Here is a 26,813-nt window from a genome sequence, read left to right on the forward strand (position 1 = left end):
TAAATGCAATTATTATTTCAGCCATTAATTGGCGCATCTTTACCATTACTGAGAATTTGCAAGCACAGTATTTCTGCCTCGGTCATACCGCATGTGTCGGCAAGCACCATCTCTCATCACATGAATGTAAGAGCAAGAACTATGGTTTAACAACACAAAACAAACATTAATGATTTATGATTACATCTGCCATGTAGAAGCCATGACTTCACTTGGGGTAATCGCACAACCCAATAAGCTTGTTATTGTAACGAGTCAGGAGAGAATGGAGGATCTAAATGCAGCGTCTTTAATAGAAACAAAAGATGAACCAAGTAACTCAGAATAAAAGTGAAAACAAAACACAGGGAACCCAGTACAGAACATGACATTACAAGTGAAGACTGACAAGGGAAACAGGGAAAACAAGCCTATCATAAAACCAATCATAAAATGAAACTACAAAAGGACTGCAAACTAACAGGAAACAGGAACTAAACAAGAATTTCAACATAAAAGTCAATACAAAAAACAAGGAATATGTGACAGAGCCCCCCTTTTAAGGAGCGGATTCCAGATGCTCCAAAAACAAATTGTCCATGGGGTGTGGGGGAAAACAGGTATTTTCAGGGGGGCACAAGGGGTAAACAGGCAGTTCAAGGGGGCACAAGGGGCAAGGGGAGCAGTGGAACAAGGCAAAGTCAGGGAGGCTTGAAACCAAGGTGGAGCCGGAGGGATGGAGAGCCAGGGTGATGCTGCAGGCTCGGAGGACCAAGTAGACCAGAGCAGATCAGGCGGGCGGCCAGGAGACCAGGGCAGATCAGGCAGACGGCCAGGAGACCAAGGAGACTAGAGCAGATCAGGCGGACAGCCAGGAGACCAAGGAGATGACCTCAAGGTGGGGACAGGGTCAGGAGGCCTGGGAGGCAGCCGCAGGGCCGAGACAGGGTCAGAAGGCCTGGGAGGCGGCCGCAGGACAGGGACTGGGTCAGGAGGCCTGGGAGGTGCTGTAGGAGGAGTCTCTGGGGGAGCAGGCAGAGCCCCTGGAGGAATAGTCTCTGGGGGAGTGGGCGGAGCCGCTGGAGGAATAGTCTCTGGGGGAACGGGCGGAGCCACTGGAGGAATACTTTCTGAAGGAGCAGGCAGAGCCATGGGAGGCTCTGGGGGCGGAGCTGTGGGAGGATCTGGGGGCGGAGCCTTGGGAAGCTCTAGACAAAGAGTCCTGGATGAATGGGAAACAACCTCCATGGTCGTGAACATGGGAAGAGACTTGGGAACGACCTCTGTGGTCGTGGGCATGGGATGAAACTTGGAAACGACCTCCGTGGTTGTGGGCATGGGAAGAGACTTGGGAATGACTTCTGTAGTTGCGGGCATGGGCAGAGACTCGGGAACAACCTCTGTGGTCATGAACGTGGGTGGAGACTCGGGAACGATCTCCGTAGTCCTGGGCATGTGCAGAGACTCAGGAACAACCTCTGTGGTCGTGGGCATGGGCAGAGACTCAGGAACGACCTCCGTGGTCGTGTACACGGGAAGAGACTTGGGAATGACCTCTATAGTCGTGGGCATGAGCGGAGACTCAGGAACGACCTCTGTGGTCATGAACATGGGCGGAGACTCGGGAACGACCTTCACGGTCGTGGGCATGGTCGGAGACTCAGGAATGATCTCTGTGGTCGTGGGCATGGGCGGAGACTCGGGAACGACCTCCGTGGTCGTGGGCATGGGCGGAGACTTGAGAACAGAAACTTTTCTTCTCTTCCTCCTCCTCTGGATGGCCGAAGTTGGCAACGCTGGCTCTGGGACGGGCGAGGCTGGCAACGCTGGCTCTGGGACGGGCAAGGCTGGCAACTTGTTGGCCGTGGCAGGCGTGGGCGTTGGCTCGTTGACCGTGGCAGGCTTGGGCACAGACAATTTTTGAGGTGGGGTCTTCATGGACCTACGCACCGACATCAGTGGCAGATCATACAACTTGGAGACAGGGGCTGTGGAGCTGGACGAGTTGAGATTACTCTGTGTTCAACTGAACACTCTAACAGATCCGAAGGAGACCGCTGAGCAATCCGCATTTTCATCCGCTTGCCTGCAGAAGTGAAGAGATGAAAGATTTCTCTTCCATCTTCAATCAAGTCGACATTTCTGAGTTCTCCGCCAGCCCGCCGAGAATCAACTGCCATACCGCCCGCCTACAGAGCGAGGAAACGGCCTCCCGTCATCACCCGAGCCTCAAGGAACAGGGTCGGAGTTAAAGGACGGAGGAAAACACATTCTACCTGTGTCCTCATGCGATTCAAGTAAGAAGTTTACGACTGGGCAGAGATAGAATATTATAGTGTGTTATTCTTGTGTTTCAAGGTTTTTGCTTGTACAGTTTACGGACCGCCATGTCCGCTCATTATTAATACTCAGGATATTAATTATCACGAATTTGTTTTGCTGTATTGTGGTCCAACCAAATTGGACTGTTGTGCAATTTCACCATCGCGGGTGAGACAGGTAAACTGAGTTCATCCATTAAAGAGTCAAAGAACACGGGAGTGTTTACGAGCCATCCACCGCGTCTCTGAGCGATGAACTAACAGCTGCTTTCTCTCCCACGATCGCGAAATCGGCTTTAGGGCCATCACTTCTCTCTCTCTCTCTCGTACTAACCACACACACACATGCACGCGACCCCTCACAAACATTCTGGCACACATTTTTGGCTCGTAGATAGCTTAATGCTAAAGCCCAGCTTTGTCCCTAAGCTATCGTACAAGCAGATACATGCGGTAACTGGTAGACGCCATTGACTGGTTTCTCTCCTCCCCCATTCGCGGTCATATTCCCTGGCCAGAAGTCTCGCGTGACATACTCTCCACGAGAGTCACATCCGCCATTTTGTGCGCGTCCCTCCTTACACACACACACACACTGTCACACACACACCTTATGTGTTATAGGATTATTTTAGTTTCCATATCTAATCATATCACTGTTTAGTTTGTAGTTGTAAGTCGGAAGTTTATTGACTGCATTGTATTAATTATTAATTGATATTACTGCATAAATAAACTTTGTTTATATTACAAAGAGAAGTGTTTTGGTTTGTTTTGCATACGCCTGTGTCATGCCGACAGGATGTCAGTGCTCGGATTCAAGCCTTCATTCATTGTTTTTTTCCCGAAAATCGATATTCTTCAGACGTCGATTTTCCTAAGAAAACAATCTAATATTGAGACTGTTTTACTATCTGGTTATTAGTCCCTGATTCCAGGGTGGTGCCCCGTCAATGTTAATCCTTATTAATATTCTATTGATTTTTGATAATTGATAATTATCTTTGATGATTGTTGAATTTGAATGATCAATAAGCTAATGTTAATTTTAATTAATGTTTCATCGATGTTAACAATTAACGATTATCTTTGATAATTGTTGATTTAAAGGATTAAAAAAGCTAACATTGATTCTCATCAATGTTCTATTGATTTTAATAATTAATAATTATCTTTGATAATTATTATCAAAAGTGAGTCGTGAAGCGATTTGTTTTTACACTGGCGGCCAACAGTTTGGAATAATTTATAGATTTTTCTCTTATGGAAAGAAATTGGTACTTTTATTCACCAAAATGGCATTCAACTGATCACAATGTATAGTCTCAGGTGACATTTCACCCCACGCTTCCTGTAGCACTTGCCATAGATGTGGCTTGTGGCTTGTGTCTTGTCAGGTACATCTCACGCACCTTATAGTCTAGCTGATCCCACAAAAGCTCAATGGGGTTAAGATCCATAACACTCTTTTCCAATTATCTGTTGTCCAATGTCTGTGTTTCTTTGCCCACTCTAACCTTTTCTTTATGTTTTTCTGTTTCAAAAGTGGCTTTTTCTTTGCAATTCTTCCCATACGGCCTGCACCACTAAGTGGGTAGAATTCAATGAAGCTGTCAGCTGAGAACATATGAGGCATCTATTTCTCAAACTAGAGACTCTGATGTACTTATCCTCTTGTTTAGTTGAACATCTGGCCTTCCACATCTCTTTCTGTCCTTGTTAGAGTCAGTTGTCCTCTGTTTTTGAAGACTGTAGTGTACAACTTTGTATGAAATATTCAGGGTTTTTTGGGCAATTTCAAGCATTGTATAGCCTTCATTCCTCAAAACAATGATTGACTGACGAGATTCTAGAGAAAGCTGTTTCATTTTTGCCATTTTTGACCTAATATTGACCTTAAGACATGCCAGTCTATTGCATATTGTGGCAACTCAAAAACAAACACAAAGACAATGTTAAGCTTCATTTAACGAACCAAATAGCTTTCAGCTGTGTTTGATATAATGGCAAGTGATTTTGTAGTACCAAATTAGCAATTTAGCATGATTACTCAAGGATAAGGTGTTGGAGTGATGGCTGTTGGAAATGGGGCCTGTCTAGATTTGATCAAAAATGACTTTTTTCAAATAGTGATGGTGCTGTTTTTTACATCAGTAATGTCCTGACTATACTTTGTGATCAGTTGAATGCCACTTTGGTGAATTAAAGTACCAATTTCCCTCAGAAACAGCAAAAATCTGTACATTATTCAAAACTTTTGGCAGCCAATGTAGGTGTAGACTCAGTACACGCATGCTTTGACTTACAGGCAGCTTCATTCTATTATGCACATGTTCAGTCTAGAAATGCGCTAGACCGACGTCTTTGATATTGTACCACATCGCGCTGTTTTTCTTCATCTTGCAACAGACTGATCACACTGTGAATTTAACAACTGTTGGTCGAAAGTTTTGCTGCTGAAATCTGTCTGCGCTTACTAAAATTCAAACCACTGCCCCCAGTGGCCGAAGCTGGAAGTGCTCTTGAACGTAATGGCACGTATGAGTTCCAGTTTCAAGGTGAAGCGATTTGTTTTTAGGTGTATACTGATTTCGGTACTTTGACGGACAGGCAGCTTCTTTTTATGCTCCCATATAAATACACCAAATACTGTAAACATGCTGGTGTCTCTAGTGTCATTAATATTAATAATAATAATAAAAAACCTTAACAAATAAATGAGAAAACCACTTCTGTGGCTCAGGCATTTCCGAATACAGCGTTCAGCACACCTACATGCAGAGGTTTATTCATCAGAAGGCAGATTATTTATTCTTTTTAGGGCTGTCAGTTAATTAAAACAATAAATCATGTTTTTGGCATTAATGTGACTTATAAAAAATTTATAATTTGCTGACATTTGCCTCTGAATATATTTTTTCCTTTCCAAATGTAGCTTCACTCAGCTCCTGAATAATTATTAGAATACACACACACACACACACACACACACACACACACACACACACACACACACACACGTTGGTGTGGCTATCATTATGAGAACTCTCCATAGACATAATGATTTTTATACTGTACAAACTATAGATTCTGTCCCCTAACCCTAACCCTACCCCTAAACCTAACCCTCACAAAAAAACTTTCTGCATTTTTACATTTAAAAAAAAAAAAAAAAACATTGTTTAGTATGTTTTTTAAGCGATTTGAATTATGGGAACACTAGAAATGTCCCCATAAACCACATTTAGGGACAGTGGTGGCTCAGCGGTCAAGGCTCTGGGTTACTGATCAATAGGTCGGGGGTTCAAGCCCCAGCACCACCACGATGCCACTGTTGGGCCCTTGAGCAAGGCCCTTGACCCTATCCGCTCCAGGGGCGCCATATCATGGCTGACCCTGCACTCTGACCCCAGCTTAGCTGGGATATGTGGAAAAAAAAAAGAATTTCACTGTATATGTGCAAATGTATATTGTGTGATAAATAAATATAATTATTAATTATTATTAGCATAATACCCTTGTAATTACCAGTTTGTAACCTAACAAAATGTCCTCATAAACCACCCAAACCCACACACACACACACACACACACACATATATACACATATAAATGTGTTTTTCATTTATTGATGATATTCCATACAACTATTGCAAATGACTTTACTTTGGTTAAATATTCTAGATGGATTGATTTACCCATTCTCCTACTCTGACCAGGATTTAAAAATAATTAAGAACAGAATGAAGCAGTTTTAATGTTAATAAATATATTTAAAATACAGTACATGTACAATAAATACAAATTGCGCAAAAATGTTTTTAACAGCACTGCACATATATCATTAATTTCAAATGTTATAACTCATTATCTTTGGCAGCTTTCTACATATGCATCCAAATTTCAGCATATATTGATATACTTATCAATGAAACAATTTAACAAAATAAAGATTAAAACATACATTTATTTAATAAAAATGGGGTAATGCATGCGTTCACCAGGTCTCTCTGTCCTCCCTCACACATCGAGCATTGCAGTGCCCTTTACTAGTCTTTTTTAACCTTCTGTCATTTGCGGTTCAAGCTGATCTGTGGTTAAATGTCTGCTACAGACCTCCGCTGGAGGAGAATAATTGAAATGCACTTGGAGTGTATACCAGCCATTGCTTTCTCAGATTGGCTTGGGCTGAATTAAAGCATTGAAAACAGTTCTACCCAGGCTTTCAAAATGCTGTACACAGTAATTTTCAGAATATTTCTTCTACTGTTTCTGAAAATATCCGTAATTTGATATCCGTATATATTCTTCCGAACACTGGGCCTCATTCAATAACCGTGCATACGCACGTATTTGTGTGTGAAATCTGTGTACGATATATATATATATATATATATATATATATATATATATATATATATATATATATATATATACATATATATATATATATACACACACTACCGGTCAAAAGTTTTGAAACACTTGACTGAAATGTTTCTCATGATCTTAAAAATCTTTTGATCTGAAGGCGTATGCTTAAATGTTTGAAATTAGTTTTGTAGACAAAAATATAATTGTGCCACCATATTAATTTATTTCATTATAAAACTAAAATGTAATAAAAAAATATATATTTTTTTTAAATTGATTACTTGGACCAAATAATAAAGAAAAGCAGCCAATAAGTGCCCAACATAGATGGGAACTCCTTCAATACTGTTTAAACAGCATCCCAGGGTGATACCTCAAGAAGTTGGTTGAGAAAATGCCAAGAGTACATTTCTGCAAAATCTAGGCAAAGTTTGACGACTTTGAAGATGCTAAAATATAACACAGTTCTGATTTATTTTTGATTTTTTTAGTCACAACATAATTCCCATAGTTCCATTTATGTTATTCCATAGTTTTGATGACTTTACTATTATTCTAAAATGTAAAAAAAAAAAAAAAAAAAAAATTATAATAAAGAATGAGTAAATGTTTCAAAACTTTTGACCGGTAGTGTGTATATATATATATATATATATATATATATATATATATATATATATATATATATACAGATTTTGCTGTTTTGGAAGGAAATTGGTACTTTAATTCACCAAAGTGGCATTCAACTGATCACAAAATATAGTCAGGACATTACTGATGTAAAAAACAGCACCATCACTATTTTATTGATCAAATCTAGACAGGCTCCATTTCCAGCAGCCATCACTCCAACACCTTACCCTTGAGTAATCATGCTAAATTGCTAATTTGGTACTAGAAAATCAGTTGCCATTATATCAAACAAGGCTGAAAGTTATTTGGTTCGTTAAATGAAGCTTACCATTGTCTTTGTGTTTGTTTTTGACTTGCCACAGTATGCAATAGACTGGCATGTCTTAAGGTCAATATTAGGTCAAAAATGGCAAAAAAAAAAAAAAGAAAGAAACAGCTTTCTCTAGAATCTCGTCAGTCAATCATTGTTTTGAGGAATAAAGGCTATACAATGCTTGAAATTGCCAAAAAACTGAAGATTTCATACAAAGGTGTACACTACAGTCTTCAAATACAAAGGACAACTGGCTCTAACAAGGACAGAAAGAGATGTGGAAGGCCAGATGTACAACTAAACAAGATAAGTGCATCAGAGTCTCTAGTTTGAGAAATAGATGCCTCACATGTCCTCAGCTGACAGCTTCATTGAATTCTACCCACTCAACACCAGTTTCATGTACAACAGTAAAGAGAAGACTCAGGAGTTTAGGTCTTATGGGAAGAATTGCAAAGAAAAAGCCACTTTTGAAACAGAAAATCAAACAGAAGAACGCCGCTTCGGCAGAAAAAAGAGAGCATATTTTCCTGAAAGAGCGGCACACACGGAACGTCTTTTTAAAGACGTGTCTTTTTAAAGATGCCTTTCCGATCGTGTGTTATTCCTGGTTGCGGTCGTTACCTCTCAACTTCAGACAGTCACAATAGCTGTCTTTCGTGTCTGGGCGTGACCCAAACGGCGGCAGCATTCGTGGATGGTTCAAGTTCTCACTGCGAGAACATGACCATGGCAACGTTGAAGTCGCGGCTTGCTTTCGTAAGAAACCCCAGCGGCTACCCACCTCGGTCCTTCTACCTATGGGTATGAGGCAGGCGCGGCAAAGGGTGGCCTATTCGGCGACACCGTTGAGGACTTTTTCCAGCAGTTCTCTACGGTGAAGCAGCAGACGGAGGCTATCCAGCATATCCTGCCCCGGCGTGGCTCAAGATCCCACACCCCGTCTGCTCGTCACCAAGGGCGTCTCCCTGCAGTGACTGCACCGGCTCTGCCGCAGCCCGCCCCTTCGTGGGCCGTCAAGAACCCACAAAGGTCGTCAAAGCGCCCCTGAGACGGGCGACCCAGGGTCGACAGAACCCACTGCACTGGAGCTGGTAGTAACACCACTCCATCCCCCGGTGGAGGGCCGGGTGGAGAATCTTTTGTTGTCTTTTCATTTGATTTTGCCGCATGCCCAAGTGGCTGCGGTACCCAACAGTTCAGCAAAAGAGCGGTTTCCTCCTTCCCTGGGTCACATACCCAGTGTGAATGGTCGTCATCACGACAACCGTGCACCTGTTTTACCTTGCAGGATTGGCGCTCCACGGCGGTCTCCCCGCCCCTGCGTGCCCAGCTGTGGCACACATCCACCCCCGATGTGACAGTCTCCACGGGTTGCAAGGAGAGGCCTCTTCCTCCCCCGTCCCAGGCTATTCCAGGGGTGGTCACAAGGAACCAGGTAAGTGCTTCAATGTCCCTAGACTCAGCACGGCCACGACAGGGTGTGGCACCTTGAGCTCCACCCCGCCGCGAGGCCCAACCTGCCGGTACATCTGACGACATTGTCCCTTTGGTCCCCCTCACGCGGAACTTGGATGCGTGGCTTGCGCTTTCCAATCCGTCGCGATGGCTGGTCCGGCCTGTCCGACTCGGCTACGCGATTCAGTTTGCCAGGCGTCCGCCCAGGTTCAGCGGTATCCACTTCACATTGGTGAAGGATGAAAATGCTGCTACCTTGCGCGCGGAGATCGCCACCCTCCTACGGAAGGGTTCGATAGAACCTGTCCCTCCAGCCGAGATGAAAAAGGGGTTTTACAGCCCCTACTTCATCGTACCGAAAAAAGGTGGTGGGTTGCGGCCAATCTTGGACCTGCAAGTACTGAACCGGGCTTTACACAGACTCCTGTTCAAGATGCTGACGCAAAAACGCATTCTAGCGAGCATCCAGCATCAAGATTGGTTTGTGGCGGTAGACCTGAAGGACGCATACTTTCACGTCTCGATTCTACCTCGACACAGACCCTTCCTGCGGTTTGCATTCGAGGGTCAGGCGTATAAGTACAAGGTCCTCCCTTTCAGCCTGTCCTTGTCCAATCATGTCTTCACGAAGTTTGCAGAGGCAGCTCTTTCCCCGTTAAGGGAGGTGGGCATTCGCATTCTCAACTATCTCGATGATTGGCTAATCCTAGCTCACTCTCGGGACATATTGTGTGCACACAGGGACTTGGTGCTCTCGCACCTCAGCCGATTAGGGCTTCGGGTCAACTGGGAAAAGAGCAAGCTCCTCCCGGTTCAGAGCATTTTTTTTTCCTCGGTTTGGAGTTGGACTCAGTCTCATTGACAGCGCACCTCACGAACAAGCGCACACAGTCGGTGCTGACCTGTTTGAAGGTGTTCAAACAGAAAACAGCAGTTCCACTGAAACTCTTTCAGAGGCTCCTGGGACATATGGCATCCTCAGTGGTGGCCACCCCGCTCGGGTTGATGCATATGAGACCGCTTCAGCACTGGCTTAAGACCATCACGGCAGTCTATCACCATCTCTTCAGCCCTTGGACCGACCTCTCATTTCTACGGGCAGGTGTTCCCCTAGAGCAGGTCTCCAGGCACATTGTGGTCATGACAGATGTCTCCAAAACAGGCTGGGGCGCTGTTTGCAATGCGGCTGCGTTGGCACATCAACTGCCTCGAGTTCCTGGCAATTCTGCTTGCCCTGCGGAGGTTCCAGCCGTTGATCAAGGGCAAGCATGTGTTAGTTCGGACAGACAATACGGCAACGGTAGCATATATCAACCGCCAAGGCGGTCTGCGCTCTCGTTTTATGTCACAACTCGCCCGCCGTCTCCTCCTCTGGAGTCAGCAGCACTTCAAGTCGTTGTGAGCCACTCACATCCCGGGCGACCTCAACACTGCAGCGGATGTGCTGTCACAGCAGGTTACGCTCAGGGGAGAGTGGAAACTCCACCCTCAGGTGGTCCAGCTGATTTGGAGTCGATTCTGACAGGCACAGGTAGACTTGTTCGCCTCCCAAGAATCCTCCCACTGCCCGCTCTGGTCAGCTGTCCCCTTCCACCTTGAAGGTGTACGTTGCTGCTATAGCAGCACACCACGACACAGTGGATGGTAAGTCCTTAGGGAAGCATGACCTGATCATCAGTTTCCTGAGAGGCGCCAGGAGGCTGAACCCCTCCAGACCGCACCTCGTTCCCTCATGGGACCTCTCTGTAGTTCTTTAGGGTCTACAGAGAGCCCCCTTTGAGTCTTTGCAGCCAGCCGAGCTTAAGGCACTCTCCTTGACGACTGCCCTCCTGACTGCGCTCACTTCCATCAAGAGGGTAGGAGACCTGCAAGCGTTCTCTGTCAGCGAAACACGCGGGCTACTCTCACGTGATCTTGAGACCCCGACCGGGCTATGTGCCCAAGGTTCCCACGACCCCTTTTAGGGACCAGGTGGTGAACCTGCGAGCACTGCCCCAGGAGGAGGCAGACCCAGCCCTTTCGTTGCTGTGTCCGTTGCACGCTTTACACATCTATTTGGATCGCACGTAGAGCTTTAGGATCTCTGAGCAGCTCTTTGTCTGCTTTGGTGCACAGCAGAAAGGAAACGCTGTCTCCAAGCAGAGGATCACCCACTGGCTCATTGACACCATAGCTATGACATATCACGCCCAGGACGTGCCGCCCCCGGTAGGGCTATGAGCTCATTCTACCAGGGGTGTAGTGGCCTCCTGGGCCCTGGCCAGGGGTGCCTCTCTAACAGACATTTGTAGAGCAGTGGGCTGGGCAACACCCAACACCTTTGTGAGGTTCTACAACCTCCGGCTGGAACCGGTTTTGTCCCGGGTAGTGGCACGCAATACAAGCGGATAAGCCCGGGATAGCCGGCCAGGTGTATCGCTTGCACATAGCACCTTTCACCTCCTCTGAGCTGAAGACGTGCGCCATTAATTCCCAGTAGTGTTCACAAACTATGTTCCCTGGTAGACTTCCTCCGAGCCCTGTGGCAGTCGGGTTTTCGGAGAGACTCGCTGCCGGCCCAGTACACGTGCTAACTAAGAGCCCTGTTCTGAGGTAGGTGCTCCGCATGTGGCGGTTCCCTGTAAGGTAACCCCATGCGATGTATATCTTCCGCTAATTCGTTTCCCTGTTGGCAAACTGTGTCTTCCTTGGGCAGAGCCCCCTCTGCCACAGTCTCCATGTTTGTAGTAACTCCTCCCCCGTTGGGTAGGATCTACCATGAGACTTCGCCACATGGTCAGCAAGACGTATTTTCCACTTAAATATCCCCCCCTCTCTCTGTGTGAGTTGTGGTCTCTGCGGTGTCCTCCCCTTGGGAGGGACACCCCCCAACTAGACCTGGCGGCCCAGTTGGATAATCCCCCTTGTTTTTTAGGGAGTGGAAAAAAAGAGGGGGAAAAGAGTCCACGACTGGGCTAGCCTGTCTCTATCTTTTGGGTAGTTGACTTGTCCCCAAAGGGCCGTTCGACACTCATAACTATGTTGGGGGAGGTTACATGTCAGCCTGGTGTGCTGGCTACGAGGCACACAGTTGTCTGCCCATCACATACCGCCAGTTCACGTAACACAGTTCAGCCAGTTGCGGCGTTTTGTATAGGGACCCATACTGTCACTACATCGACACAACGTCGAGTAAGTGACAGATAGGGAACATCCTGGTTACTTGCGTAACCTCCGTTCCCTGATGGAGGGAATGAGATGTTGTGTCCCTCCTGCCACAATGCTGAACTACCCGCTGAAATGGCCGGACCTTGTCTCGGCTCCTCAGCATAAAACCTGAATGAGTGGTTGCATACCAGCTCCTTTTATACCCGTATGTCTGGGGGAGTGGCATGCAAATACCACTCGCCCATTTTCATTGGCCTTTTATCAAAGACCAGAGGTGTCTCGGGCTCCCAAGAGTGACCCCTAGTGTCACTACATCGACACAACTTCTCATTCCCTCCATCAGGGAACGGAGGTCATGCAAGTAACCAGGATGATTTCTTTCCACGTCGAGTGCTGCCGTATTGACCACACGCCCGGCCTGAATTAGTGGACGATGAGGCACAGATAAATCCTTCTGCTCAAGCAGCGCTTCACGGCTTCAGTTCATCCAACATCTACAGTAGGTACGCGGAACATACTATAAAATAATTCTAAATTTTAATGTCTTACTGCGCTGTTTTATAGTGTGTATTTTATGTGTATGTCTTTGGCCTTTTGCTTCGGTGGCATCTTTCTCTTCACGTTTGAAACTGTGCAGGTGTAATTGTTCTGAAAGCCCTTATATGGAAATGGTTTGGGCATGTTTTATGCAAATTATTAACTTTGTGCACACGTTCCTACATTTGAATAGTCTGGATTCATTACCATAAGAACGATGATAAGAACAAATTAATGTGTGTACCAACCTGTTGTGAATGTTTTGTGAAAACTTTTCCTGTGCGTTTAAGTAAGAAAAATCCACGCAATTGTTAGGGAACTAGGCAACTACGGCACATTGTAAACACACATAACTGGAAACTAGAAAGTCACTTTATTTCAAAGTGAAAGTATACTTTGAAACTGTGAATTTCAGTGTCCATACAAACACAAAAATGTACATATTTACTTAACTTAAAAATATCTACGAATAAGAATGAGTGCACAAACTCACACCAACCTTTTATCCTGGCATACTACACTTACAAAAAGGGTGAGTCTGTATTACTGTACATTTAAGTTCAACTGGATCATTGGCATAGTTTGTTAAGAAAGAGGAAAAGTCCAGACATATAAAGTCTTCCTTTAAGCGTCCTCTCATTTGTTTTGACTTGACTTCACCCCACACCCTATGTAAAGATGTGTGTGTGTGTGTGTGTGTGTGTGTGTGTGGTCATAGACAAGGTTAAGCAAGGTATTGGCTCATATTGTAAGGTATTACTCCTGGCATTACAACATGCTGTTTCTGCAAAGAGCAGATGAGGCTATTATTTCTGCAAAATGGCAGAATGGCTGTATTTTTCTTTGTGCAATGGCCTTGGTAGACTGCTGGGCAAATGCAATCATTATAGATGTTTTTTTTTTTTTTTTTTTTTTTTTTTACTCTTTCTCTGGCTGAATTATACCTATTTCCACTGTTGTGAGATTTAAAACAAAATTTGAACAAAAGCATTTAACATTGTATTTCCTAATTTTTAATATAATATCATCAACAGAATGTGTATCACTCTTAAGCCCAAAGTATTCACCTTAAGTGCCAGAGAAACTAGCGCGCAGCCATCTTGAGTGTCAAACCACTATATTTATTACACACACACACACACACATATACATGTGAAAGTGTACATTTTATATTCCGTTTACAATGATTTTAATGATTTAAAGCCTTTTAAAAATGTGGGGTGACAATATATTTGCATATATGTACACATCTACTGTTGTTGTTTCCACCAATGTCTCCTTTTGTTTAGTGGCGATCTTCTAACGGCCACAAATTAAAGCAAATAATTCCAAGCGCATGCGCATACTGTATGTTTAAGCATGCACGGTTAGAAAAATAGGGCCAGCATACAGGAGGTGGGACGTAAATTTCATCAGCAGCAGAGTGCTCAAGCACTGAACACATGTGGCACGATTTTTCTATCAGCACGTACTTTGAACGTGCAGTATGCTTATGCACCTGGAACTATTTGCACTAATTAGTGGGCCCACAAGGTGGCAACACTCACGTTTGAGCTGTTGCTGTCATGAAGAAGCTCTAGAAGAAGATGTAATCGCTCTAAACAACAGAATAGGGAAACAACAGCAGTGTATGTGCATATCAAGAACGCATGTGTGAGGAGGTCAGGAGATACCTGCATTTGTATAACTAGATATAGACATCTATCTGTGTCTAAACTCTTGAAGATAAATATTCCAGTATCTCATAGCAGTCGCAGTGCGCATGCGCCAACCGTCTGTGTATGCGCGCAGTCAAATGAAGCATACTTTGACAGGATAGCGTTCTATTGGGCACAGACACTAAGCGTTCGTGTCAGAACTGAAGTATACTTTGGGCTTTAGCTTTTGCGTCTAACAGAAGTATACTTTGGGCTTTAGGGGCTGTTCACATATTTTTGCATCCATCTGCAATATTTTTTTTTTATTATTCTGTAAACATGGGCTAGATCAGGGGTGCTCACACTTCTTTGGCATGATATCTAGTTTTTCATAATGCCATTATAGTAAGACCTACCATGCACAATTGACAAATACATTGTGGGCAGTGTTGTCACGAAAAAAAATTTCAGTAGTTGGTACCAATACCAGTGAAATTTGATGATTATTGTTACCAAAACTACTGCTAAATAAAATAAAAACAATTTTTAATTAGGTAAACATTGTTTCAAGTTCTCAAGCAATTATAAAAAAATAAAAATAAAAATTAAAAAATTAAAAAAAAATTAAACAGTCAGTAATAAAATAAGAACAAAGTAGCAAATTATGGAAACAGTGCTTAAAGTTTCTTGCAGTATCAAGTATTCATGTAAAGATTCAGAAATGGAAAAAAAAGTAATTAAATATAACATAAAACTACATAGATTACAGGTCTTTTCTGTATGATTATTACACATTAATATTTTTTTTAAAGCTAATAAAGTTATCCAGCCAAGAGCAATGAATGGCTGTCTCGTTTTCTTGTTGTTGTTGTTTGATTAATATTAACAACATAGACAGTGGCGAGTCTATCAGGCTGCATTAACACTGCAAGTCTCAATGCACAGATCAGATATTTTGATACAAATTGGCTTTTTTTTTTTTTTTCCTGTTGCCTAAGTTTACTTTAGACATAGCTGATTGTGTTTCTATTAATACCTCGCCAAAATAGGGATTCTTAACCCAACACCAGCTATCAGTGGAGAGGAGAGTACAGTGATGTAGACAATTACAGTATATGTGGATGATTAGGAGGCCATGATGGATAGGTCAATTGGGTAATTTTGGCCAAAACACCAGCAACCTTAGTTTTTCCAAAGACGTCTACCATCCAGGTAATGACCAGGCTAAACATCTGAGCTTCAGTGGTAAACCAGTCGAGAGTTGTAGGGTGATGTGTTGCTGGCAACATGAGAAATTCAAATGGAATCCAGTGCTTTTTCTTCCATTTACTGCCCATATTAACTCTCCTTACCACCCCATAGTTCAAACTCACTAAGAACAGGAATCCACTTTTATATGCAGTCAATCAAATCTGCTTTAAATGGAGTGACTACCTTTAGGCAAAGAGAGTAGGTCCATGATTAACCCACATGTACCAATTCAGAATACCACTGAAATTATGCTGTTTGGATCAATGTTTTTTGCTTTTTTTCCATTTAATTTGATCCAGGAGCTATTTCACACTTCATGTGTTTGGTTCGCTACTTGCACGTGTCTTCCAGAAAATAGTTGGGCCCATTTGAACAGGATTTGTTGGGCTGGATGGAGTGTGCACCTCTAACTGGAGGTCCAGTAAAAACGGAACTGTAATAGCTAATGTAATAGACACAAAACCTTTGGAATGTCAGTCAGTGGACAAAGAATCCAATGCTGGCATGTAATTGTATTGCAAGACTCCTCCAAGCACTTGGAAATTGTGGTTAGGGGAAACATTTATTAACTATCCCACAGACTAAGACCCACAAATCATTTTCATGATTTAACGTGTGTGTGTGTGTGTGTTTTTGTTTTTTGTTTTTTTTTTTTGTGTTTTTTTTTTTTGGCCATTGAGGGAGACAATCAGTGTAATACCTCACAGAAAGAGTTCAGACATACTCACCAGGGTCTCCATTGTGTCCTCTTCTTCCCCTTTTTCCTGGTGGACCTTGACAAGGTAAGAAAACATTACTTAAATACTGTTATTTTCATCAACATTGAAACATTTAAATCACCACTATATGCACATAGTAAAGGCTTTGTCCAAATATTGCCAAATAAACGGTCCTATTCAAAGGTCAAGAACTAAAATGGAAAGATGGAAGTAAATGAGGGTATGTGTACCATCTACTTTCTTTACAATTTTTATAGTTCTTTAAGCATTTATCCAGTTTTCTTTTAAGTTTTCAGCTTTTCACCATGCCTTTTTCATAATAGGTTTTTACAACAGTAATTATGTTAATTATGAAATATCCTCTGAAGGTGCTAAATACTGTCAAGTGGAACTTCTGAGAACTTAATTTAAGCACCCCAAAGGAGTAAGTTAAAGAAATAATGAGCTGTCAAGATGACCATCAATTAGAATCATGCATTGCAAATGTTAGTAGGCTGATATTGTTAATATTTTTGTCTGAAATGCATTTTTTTCAGTTTGGTATTGTATTTTTTTGCAGCACATGACTTTTCTCTATAGACTTGGTGGTGGGCTTTTTTTCTTTTTACTCTGGGTAGTACATAATGTACACAAACTAAAAAATGGTTCAGGCCATACAGTATGTTGTGAGAAACATATAAAAATATAATTTTCTTAACATGCCATCAACTTTTCAGCTTCCAAATATTGTTTGAGAAAATTAACACTAATATGGGTACTTCCCTTAAAAATCATCCAGTTGAGGATTTCAAAAAGCATCAGCAACTCAGCTTTCACTGACTCTCCCCAACATCAATTATTTTTGTTTATTAGCTTTTATCCATAACATCATAACCTAGATATAGAAATGTATCTGCATGATGTTTGAAAATCCAGACGTAAAAGTCAACAGATGAATTTAGTCATCCAGCTGTCTTCATAATTTCTGTTTTAAGGACCAATCAAAATTATATGACTTCATTACCAATGCCTAAAAACTCTTAAACATTGATCCAAATATACAAAAATCAAGAACAGAATCTAAAGTCAATCACATTTAAAAACAAATCCATGAGGCATGAGATCACACTGGTACTGGTATTTTAGGCAGAAATTATTTCTGTGGCTTTCCTATCCCATGTGCTTGAGCTACTCGAGTACATCCACAAAAACATTTTCCACTGAAGCATTGTACCAAAAACGAAAGTGTACATGTGGTCTTAAAATGCTATGATTTTGCTTAAGAATACAACTGGCATTCTTTTTTTGTGAAATTTTTGCTTTTAAGATGGATTTAGTTAATGTAAGTAATCACTATGATTTATGTATTCCAAATGGCTTTGTCTTTTTTTTTTTTTTTTTTTTTTTTTTACAGATTTTAAAATTTCAAATAAATGTATAACACATGAACTTTGTTGAAGACTCAATGCCAACTCAATAATCTCATCACCAAAAACAATAACTACTTGAACTGTTTCATGTTGTATGCTTGTAAAGAACAACATTTTATATGCTATGCATATAACATATCGACATTCTCTTTAAAAATCCATATAACATGTTCAGTCTCTAAAATATGGATAATAATTTGACCTACACTTGCTGAGCACTTCATTAGGAACACCTGTACACCTACTTATTGGTGTGATTATCTAATCAGCAAATTGTGTGGCAGCAGTGCAATGCATACAATCATGCAGATATGGGTCAGGAGCTTCAGTTAATGTTCACATCAACCATCAGTATGGGGAAAAAAATGGATCTCAGTGATTTCATCCCTGGCATGATTTTTGGTGCCAGATGGGCTGTTTTGATTATTTCTGTAATTGCTGATCTCCAGGGATTATCATGCACAACAGTCTCTAGAGTTTACTCAAAATGGTGCCAAAAAAAACAAAACAAAAAACATCCAGTGAGCAGCAGTTCTGCGAACGGAAACACCTTGTTGATGAGAGAGGTCAACGGAGAATGGCCAGACTGGTTCGAGCTGACAGAAAGACTAAGGTAACTCAGATAACCAGTCTGTACAACTGTAGTGAGCAGAATAGCATCTCAGAATGCACAACAATTCGATCCTTGGGGCGGATGGGCTACATCAGCAGAAGACCACGTCGGGCACTTTAGTAGGACCATAGTGTTCCTAATAAAGTCTCAGTGAGAGTATAGCAGGGCTTCAATGGGTGCCATGAGTACCCATAGCCAAGTAAGCAGACAAGGCTTTAGTGATATTTTTTTGGGTAAAAGGGCTTTTGCTAAATACTGTAGGGTGAATACAGGCAAAGTGGGGCACTTTCTTTTAAACCCCAATGGCTTAGCCCCTCATACAGTACCATTTTAAATAGCTAAAGGTCTCCACTACAGTATATAGATGTAAAAAGAAGAAATGTTTCATACAAAAACTTGAGTGTCTTCCTTTACCAGTTGTCCCACATTACCCGTATCAACCCTAAATAAATATATCATGAAATATTCCGGTCCATTTTCCATTGTTTTCCTCTTTAATATAGGCGTTGTGATACACAAATCCTCTGGCTCCATCCCTTCAGGATGTGGACAGGGTCCTATTTTTCACAACTCTCTGTGTGTTTTATGTTGTACTAAGTGACATCTTCATGGGCATCCAGTGAAGGGAGCTCTGCAGTCTCAAAATGGAAGTTATTACAAAGTCATCACTGACTGATCTGTCCAAGAGATGGTGCTTTCCTCTGGGTATGAAACTACATGGGATGACAAAGATTATATCATCTGAACCATATCGGCTTCAATTTTCCTCCTATTAAGTGTCACTCGCAAGGTCCTAATTTTAGGATAACCTTGAAATGATTCTTCTGTCAACTCACAGTTACCCCCAAAGCAAAATCTGAAGTTTTGAAAACTCTGCATAGAAAATGACGGCATTTATATGCATACAGATCAACTTTGAACAAGGTCTCTGTGAAAATTAAACCATGACTAATATGAAAAATTAATTTTATCCTGCATCCACATGATACAGCATATCAGTGAACCAGACCGTGCTTTCATTAGGCAGTTTGTGGAATGATGATTTAGTTCTGGGATAGTTCACCCAAAAATGAAAATGCTCTCATCATTTACTCACGCTCATGCCATCCATGATATGTACGACTTTCTTTCTTCTGCAGAACACAAACAAAGATATATAGAATAACATTTCACTCTGTAGGTCCTCACAATTAGGGGTGGGCGATATGACCAAAATCTTATATCACAATATGAGTAATTTTATACCACGATAACGATATATATCCATGTGTTAATGGATCCATTACTGGAGTCTTAAGGATTAAAACACTTGCATTGTATGGACCTACAGAGCTGAAATATACCTCTAAAAACCTTTGACTGTGTTCAGCAGAAGAAAGAAAGTCATAAACATCTGGGATGGCATGAAGGTGAGTAAATGATGAGTGAGAATGTTCATTTTGGGTTAACTATCACTTTAAGGAGTTGAAGAGCCTTGCATGACAATAAATATATAAGAAGATTCATTTTTAGATTTGGTAAATGTCATGCAGAAAGCTAATTTCAGCACTTTCAGAGTAGGATACTACATTTTTGATGCCCATTGTAAATGTATAGCATAATATGCATACTTGTGTGCTTAAAGTAATTTGATTGGAGATTTAAAACATGAAAAACATTGATAAAGTATTGATAAAGGTGTGTTAAAGGTGCTGTTTGTGATTTTTTTTTTTTTTTTTTAAATACCACACATAAATTGTCCCTATAACTTGACAGATATCACTGAAATAGGTGTCCTGAGATGACACAAAAGAGTCAAACAGAGAACGTTCTCTGCATTTTCAGTGTTTGGGTTTGATGACTTCAGGTCGGCTGACGTGAAGGGTGAGGTTTTGGAAAAAAGTGGTTGAAGGGACAGGAGTGGTCTAATTCAGCAGCTTAGTCCAGCAATTGCTTACTTCAGCACGTTTAAGTCTAATGAGAAAATATGTCACTCAGAACACTGCTCCGAAAGTATTTTCTTGAGAAAAAGCACCTTAAATCACTTATTTGACTGCCTGGAATAATGACCTGATCTCTGTTTAGAAGGCTACTTGTTTTGTCTTTTTTACACTAGAGCTAATCTCTCAACCCCAGGTGAACACAGCCTTCAACAAAATGAAATCATTAAGCTCATTTATGAAATATAGTTTCTGTTGTTTATGTATGCGGTGCTCCAAAAGTTAGCTAGATACTGAAATTACAGTTCTTTAAAGTGCCTCTACTCTTTCAGTTTTAATGGCTTTTGGAAAATATTGAACCACAACAGCATAAAAGACACAATGGTACTTCAGAGTTTTAAATCACCATTATATCATTTTAGGCTTAACTAAGTCAGAGAGCATAACCCCACACCAGAGGATAAGCTGTTTATTAGATTCATTTCATAAAACTACTAAACTTACTTTGTTTCTTTTACAGTGAAATTAATAAAAAATGAAAGAGTCAGGGATATTTTGACATTTCATATGCTTCACAGTTGGTTATTATGGAGCTTTCTACAGCTATCCAAGTCAAACTTGGCTTGCAAAAGTGGCTTTGAGGTTTTAAAGAGGTGTGTGTGTGTGTGTATGTGTGTGTGTGTGTGTGTGTGTACTGTTTTAGTATGTCTGGTGGCTTGTCCGGTAAGCACTTAACTGTGATTCACTTTGACCAGTAAACACACATACAGTACAACCGTGTGCACACACATACACAGGCATATGTACAGTATGTAGATGCCATAAATTCAGTTTCCTCCCTTCTTTTGATCTTAAACATTAATGTGACTATTTTGGCTCTATTTATTCTCCCTTTAAGCTACAGATGATAGGTATGCTACAGATTTTCTTAGTCATTAATGCAGACCTGGAAAATGCTCGTATAAGCTGACGAGGCCTTCCATTGATGCTAATGAACAGTCTTAATTAGTAATGAACAATGCCTCATTTTATTGTAAAGAAGCAGCAAAGGCATTTAGGTTCTATATAGAAATTCATTCGATATGATCATTTTATTATAGGATTACTGATGATCATGAGCTGACCGTGGCAACCAACATCCACAACTACATTCACATTCCACAGATGTTCATTCCATGTTTGCAATCCCATAATTGTCCTAAAATCGATTATAATTTATTATAAGAGCAATTATGTGAAGACATTAATTAGGCATGAATCTATAATAATGGTTGACCAGTATGTTTTTTTTAATTGCTGATGTCGATAATGATATCTAGAGTGCAGGATGGCCAATTATACTTTTTTAATGATAGCAAATGAGATGAACACAAAGATGCTGAATTTAAATTAACCAATCTGGTCTCATAGAAAAAAAAAAAAAAAAAAATTCTGACATCATTTAATCACCCTCAAGTTGTTCCAAACCTGTAAGTCGGGCTGTCACGACTATGAAATTTGGCTGACAATTAATTGTCAAACAAATAATTGCGATTATGATAATTAATTGTCTGCTTTAGGGCTCTCACGATAATGGTGATTATGACGATTAATTGTCCGATTTAGGGCTTTCAAGATAATGACAATTAATTGTATATTATATTATATTAAAGTATGCAATTGTAAAGTTGTAAAAATTGTAAAGATATAAAATATTTATATCCAAAATTCTTCACTTTCACACGTTCCTTTAAGGCTCTCCAATTAAACCCACATGAAAAAAGACCTTTGAGATTCAGCGTTTCTTCATTCTATCTAGTGATGGGAAGACCGATTCTTTTCCACAAACTGGTTCCTTTGGATGGTTTGTTTCAATGAACCCGTTAAAAAAAAACAAAAAAAACATTCACCAGTTCTTTAATGTCATCGCGTAATGACGTCACTGTACATTATTATAATACCCTGTCGTTGTGGAATACACGCTCAAACACATTCAATAAAGCCCTATGTAAGTGCATATTGCTGATTATTACATTTTATTCACTTAAGTTTTAACTAAGAGTGTTTATTGTCATCAGTGTTTCATTCAGTGATCTTACATCTTGGATAAGTTTCCTACATTAAAGTTTTGCGCCAAAAGCATCCAATAGTGACACTGATATAACACGGATGTTCTACATGTCTTAAGCATATAAAGTAAATAAACTAATTTTAATTAACTCCTTTTTACAGAAACCATGATCTAGCTCATAACAACTTCAAATATAATCTGCATGCACAATACTCAGTAGTAAAATTAATTTACATCTCTCGACTGAAACGTTTCACCCCCTCATTCAAGTCCTTGGTTCACGCATACTCATCAGCAGCTCACTCATCAGTTCTCAGTATTTTGAACCGAAGGAGGCTATTCTCAGTTCAGTGTACTGTTAACTCGAGATCAACTCAGTGTACTGGTGACTTCAGAACTGTTGCGACCGTATCATCATCATACATTGATAAAATGGTTATATAAGTCATAAAACTATTTCCAGTATGTTTTATTTGTTATACTTTCTGCTGTTTAGCAAAATACATCAGAAACATACAACTGGTTGAACTCGTTCACTAAAAAGAACTAGTTCAAAAGAACGATTCGTTAATGAACTGGACATCACTAATTCTATCATCTCAGGCATGACACAGGGCTCTTCTGTGTCACTGCGTGTCATTAACACTGCGTGTATGAACCCACAACGACAAATAACATTTGCCATTACAAGATCATTAAATTAAAGTGAAACCAGAGAGTTTATATTTTTGCGGGAGTTTGGTGCAAACCTCCGCAGACACTTCAAGTTTGGTTCAGTAGTTGTTAATCTTCACGCACTTTTCAGGAGCTGCACTCAATGTGGCCTGCGGTGCGGCTCAATGAATTCAATTAAATGAGACACTCAAACGTGGCGTTCATTCCATTATTTGGACAGTAAAATGTGATCGGAATTTAAAGTGCAAACTAGTCATGGTTATCTTAAATAACCACGGTCAAATGATTATTTAATAATCACGACAGGCCTACTTGTACGACTTCTGTGAAACACAAGAGAAAATGTTTAGACAGAATGTTAGTCTCAGTCACCATTCACTTTCATGTATGGAAAAATTATGCAATAAAGGTTTATGGTGACTAAGACTAACATTCTGCCTAAACATCTCCTTTAGTGTTCCACCGAAGAAATAAAGTCATCCTGTTTTGGAACAACATGAGCAGGGCCGGTCAACCTATTAGGCGACATGAGTAACCACATAGGGCACCATCTCTTCAGGGGCGCTGATCTACCAAGCCAATTTCAGCATGTGTCTAATCTGTGTCGAACCAAATGCGCCCTGTGCGTTCCGATAACCTGTTGTGGCGCCCTCCAGGAACATATAGGCCACGTACTGAATGCCTTACTACCATACTACTCTTACTGTTTCTGTTATTTCTGTGTTTGGCAAAAACAGTGAGAGTAGTATGGAAAGTATGCCATTGTGAACATGGACATAGACTCATGAGCACAGGGCTTGTGAATCGGAGCGATACCCAGTGCTTGAAATAATCACTCTTTTGAGTCGGTTCTTCTCAATTAATTGGTCTAACGTGTGGGCTGAATTGTTAGAAGCTCTTTGTCATGCAGTAAACCAGAAGTGGGATGCTTTAGAAGAAAGAGAACAAAAACAACACTGAATGAAGTGAATATTTACTTACAATTCATTAAAACAAAACTTGCAACTGCATTCAATCGTTTGCCAGTGACGAAAAAGGTAATGTGCGAGTGCGTGTGCAGCCTGTGAGTGATTATCCACTGCAGGTAAAGACATTTTCTAAATAAAAGTGTATCAAAATTCTAACATTACATGAAAGCACTTAAATGTACCAAAAAGTACCAAGCCAATACCATGTTTATTGGACATGTTCCTTGGAGTAGCCTAACATATGATATATTATAAAAAATAAAAATAAAAATATAAAAAAAAAACAAGGTTTTACCATAGTGTACCATCACTGTACCATGATACTGCCACAGCAGACTTTTGAGAAAGGTAACTTTGATAAACTTCATCTTGTGCCGTGTAATGTGAAAAGGTGTTAAAATGTTTAATCCATAGTTTAATTAATGCTACACATTATATGTAAGGTACTAAAGTAAATGTTCAAATGATGCTCTTAAAATCACCAGAAATTAATGCTTTGGTGCTGTTTTTGCAAAAAATAAATAAATAAATTCATATTCCAGGGCAAGCATGCCCCCCTACAAAATCATGGTACAATAGATTTTGTACTTGATGGGCCCCAGACTCCCCAGTAATGATGAAAGCCCTCAAATGCCCCTGCTGTGAAACATACTGTACAATGTGCAGATCTTTAGGACAGTGTGCCTTTGCTTTTTTTTTTTTTTTTTTTTACATCTTAGACCACTTGGTTTGGTTTATATGCACTTTAAATTGTTTATTTTTATATATGATACCCTTTTATGATGCCTACTTAAGAGCTATGACATGCACTTGCATATTTCTTCCCAGCATTGTTATTATTAATGTTTGGATAGTTTGAGTTCATACCTATTGGTGATGTATTTAATTATGTGTTTGTTTATTTTTTTCTTTGTGTGTGTGTGTGTGTGTGTGTGTGTGTGTGTATGTATGTGTGTAAAAATTAATACATAACTCTCTAATAATTTTAGGGGTGGGGGTTGACTGGAGGGTCTTGCCTAGAGTGCCAAATAGGGTAGGACCTGCACTGAACATGAGGGTGAGTAAATGAATATGATAGAATTTTCATTTTTGGCTAAAGTATGCTTAAAAATGGCCAACACTAGTCTATAAGAGGTGAAAAACTAGCTGATGAGACATTTATAGAAGATTTTTCCCTGAGATAATGTATCCACACTTAATCTGTGTTTTCCACTTTTTGTTATTCATACTTCATTTAAGAAGCTTAATGTACAGTTGGAGGCATAACGCAGCAAAGCATGAGAGCTGCGCAGTGGGGATTCTCTTTTTGGGTTTACCACTCCATTTATTTCCCTGACAGCCCTCCAGTAGCACGTTCATCATTTCAGCATAATTAACACCACTAAAATTGAATTAGGAATTAAAAATGCATTCCTCCCTTTAAACTGAAGAAAGAAGCTCAACGAGTTCATTTCTACCATTGAGCTCACCACAGATATGGCACATTACCTTCTCCCTCAGGTTTCTAGCTTTTGCCTTAATACATCAATGAAATTATACTTTGCAAATCAAATCCTCATAATGTACTCAAGGAAAAGGATAGCAGTGCATGTACAGTGGCCACAAGAAGTATTTTAAGATGTACTTAAAAATGTATGAATGAAAAATATGATTTGTTTGGTTTCAAATGATAAAACAATAGGTAAAGTATATTGTTCAAAAATAGGAAAAAATTATTGTAGCATTTTTTGGTTGTCAAACTTAGTGGAATGAACTACACCTGTGGGTACTCTGCTAGGACACCTGTGTGAACTAAAACATCCACTAAAAATCGCCTGACACCAGTTAGTTAAAAGTAATTGCAAAATTGTTAGGTCTAGAATCATTTGTTTACAGAGGTAACTCAGGTTGATATTTTGTATTTAATGCAATTGAATTCATACATTTTAAAGTGTGACTTAAATGTCCAAATACCTTTTGTGACACTGTAGATTTAATCTATACAATCAAGTAAGAAAACTACATGAAGTAATCATGTTTTATTTACATGAGGTAGGGCTCCTCACACAAGCAAGCAATGCCAAGAGAGGTCCTTTCATGGCCTTAGGAGATCAATATGTTTCTTCTTTGGCAGAACGAAGGGCAAAGATAACTGAAACTATTCCAAACATGCAGTGCAGCGTAATTATCTTCCCTACAGTGCCTGCTGTGGTCCAACTGGAAACAGAGTGCTGTCTCCACTGGTGAAGGTCAGTAATGAGCTAATCAATAGCCAAGCTGTTGCATCACAGTTCAAGCTGAAATGGCTCAGGAGAGAGACTTGCTGTCTCTACTGGAATAATCTTTAAGCTTTGAATAGACTTCTTGGCTTGGAAATGTGATTGTAAAATCCAAATATCTGATAGTTTTGAACATATCACATAAAGAGTCAAACATTTTTTCCAACCTAGTCTCATAGAATGAATGTTACTATAACTACATTTTTGCAAACTGAGTTTTACGTGCCTCGTTCTACAGTATGTTTTGCCACAGTTTCCTGATGAAATTAACACTAGAGGTGTTACAACAACGTTGCGTTTTATTCACTTTATTTACATGCAAATCATGAGTACAATGGCTGATTATGGCTTTATAAACACTTATTTTTCGCTCTTTCATTCACACAGTGCTATGTTATGATATCATCATACACTTTTCCTCTAAACTATTTACTTTTTATTTGAAAAACGGTACATTTTAAACTTGTATTACAGACCCACCTACATTTCCACACTTATGTTTCCACTCCAATGTGATTAACTTGCTTGTTGGTCTTTGGACTCGGAAGGCCG

General features: G+C 40.5%; 1 protein-coding gene across 1 annotated transcript in view; it reads right to left on the reverse strand.

The window, feature by feature from the left end:
- LOC127455683 (collagen alpha-1(XXV) chain-like) overlaps positions 1-26,813 on the reverse strand; it is a 179,267-nt gene that overhangs the window by 12,901 nt on the left and 139,553 nt on the right. Inside the window, exon 3 of the mRNA XM_051723734.1 lies at positions 16,379-16,423. Within this exon, the coding sequence (XP_051579694.1) occupies positions 16,379-16,423 (45 nt within the window). The remainder of the gene's footprint in view (positions 1-16,378; positions 16,424-26,813) is intronic.

The sequence above is a fragment of the Myxocyprinus asiaticus genome, chromosome 2 (assembly GCF_019703515.2).
Source record: "Myxocyprinus asiaticus isolate MX2 ecotype Aquarium Trade chromosome 2, UBuf_Myxa_2, whole genome shotgun sequence".
NCBI lineage: Eukaryota > Metazoa > Chordata > Actinopteri > Cypriniformes > Catostomidae > Myxocyprinus > Myxocyprinus asiaticus.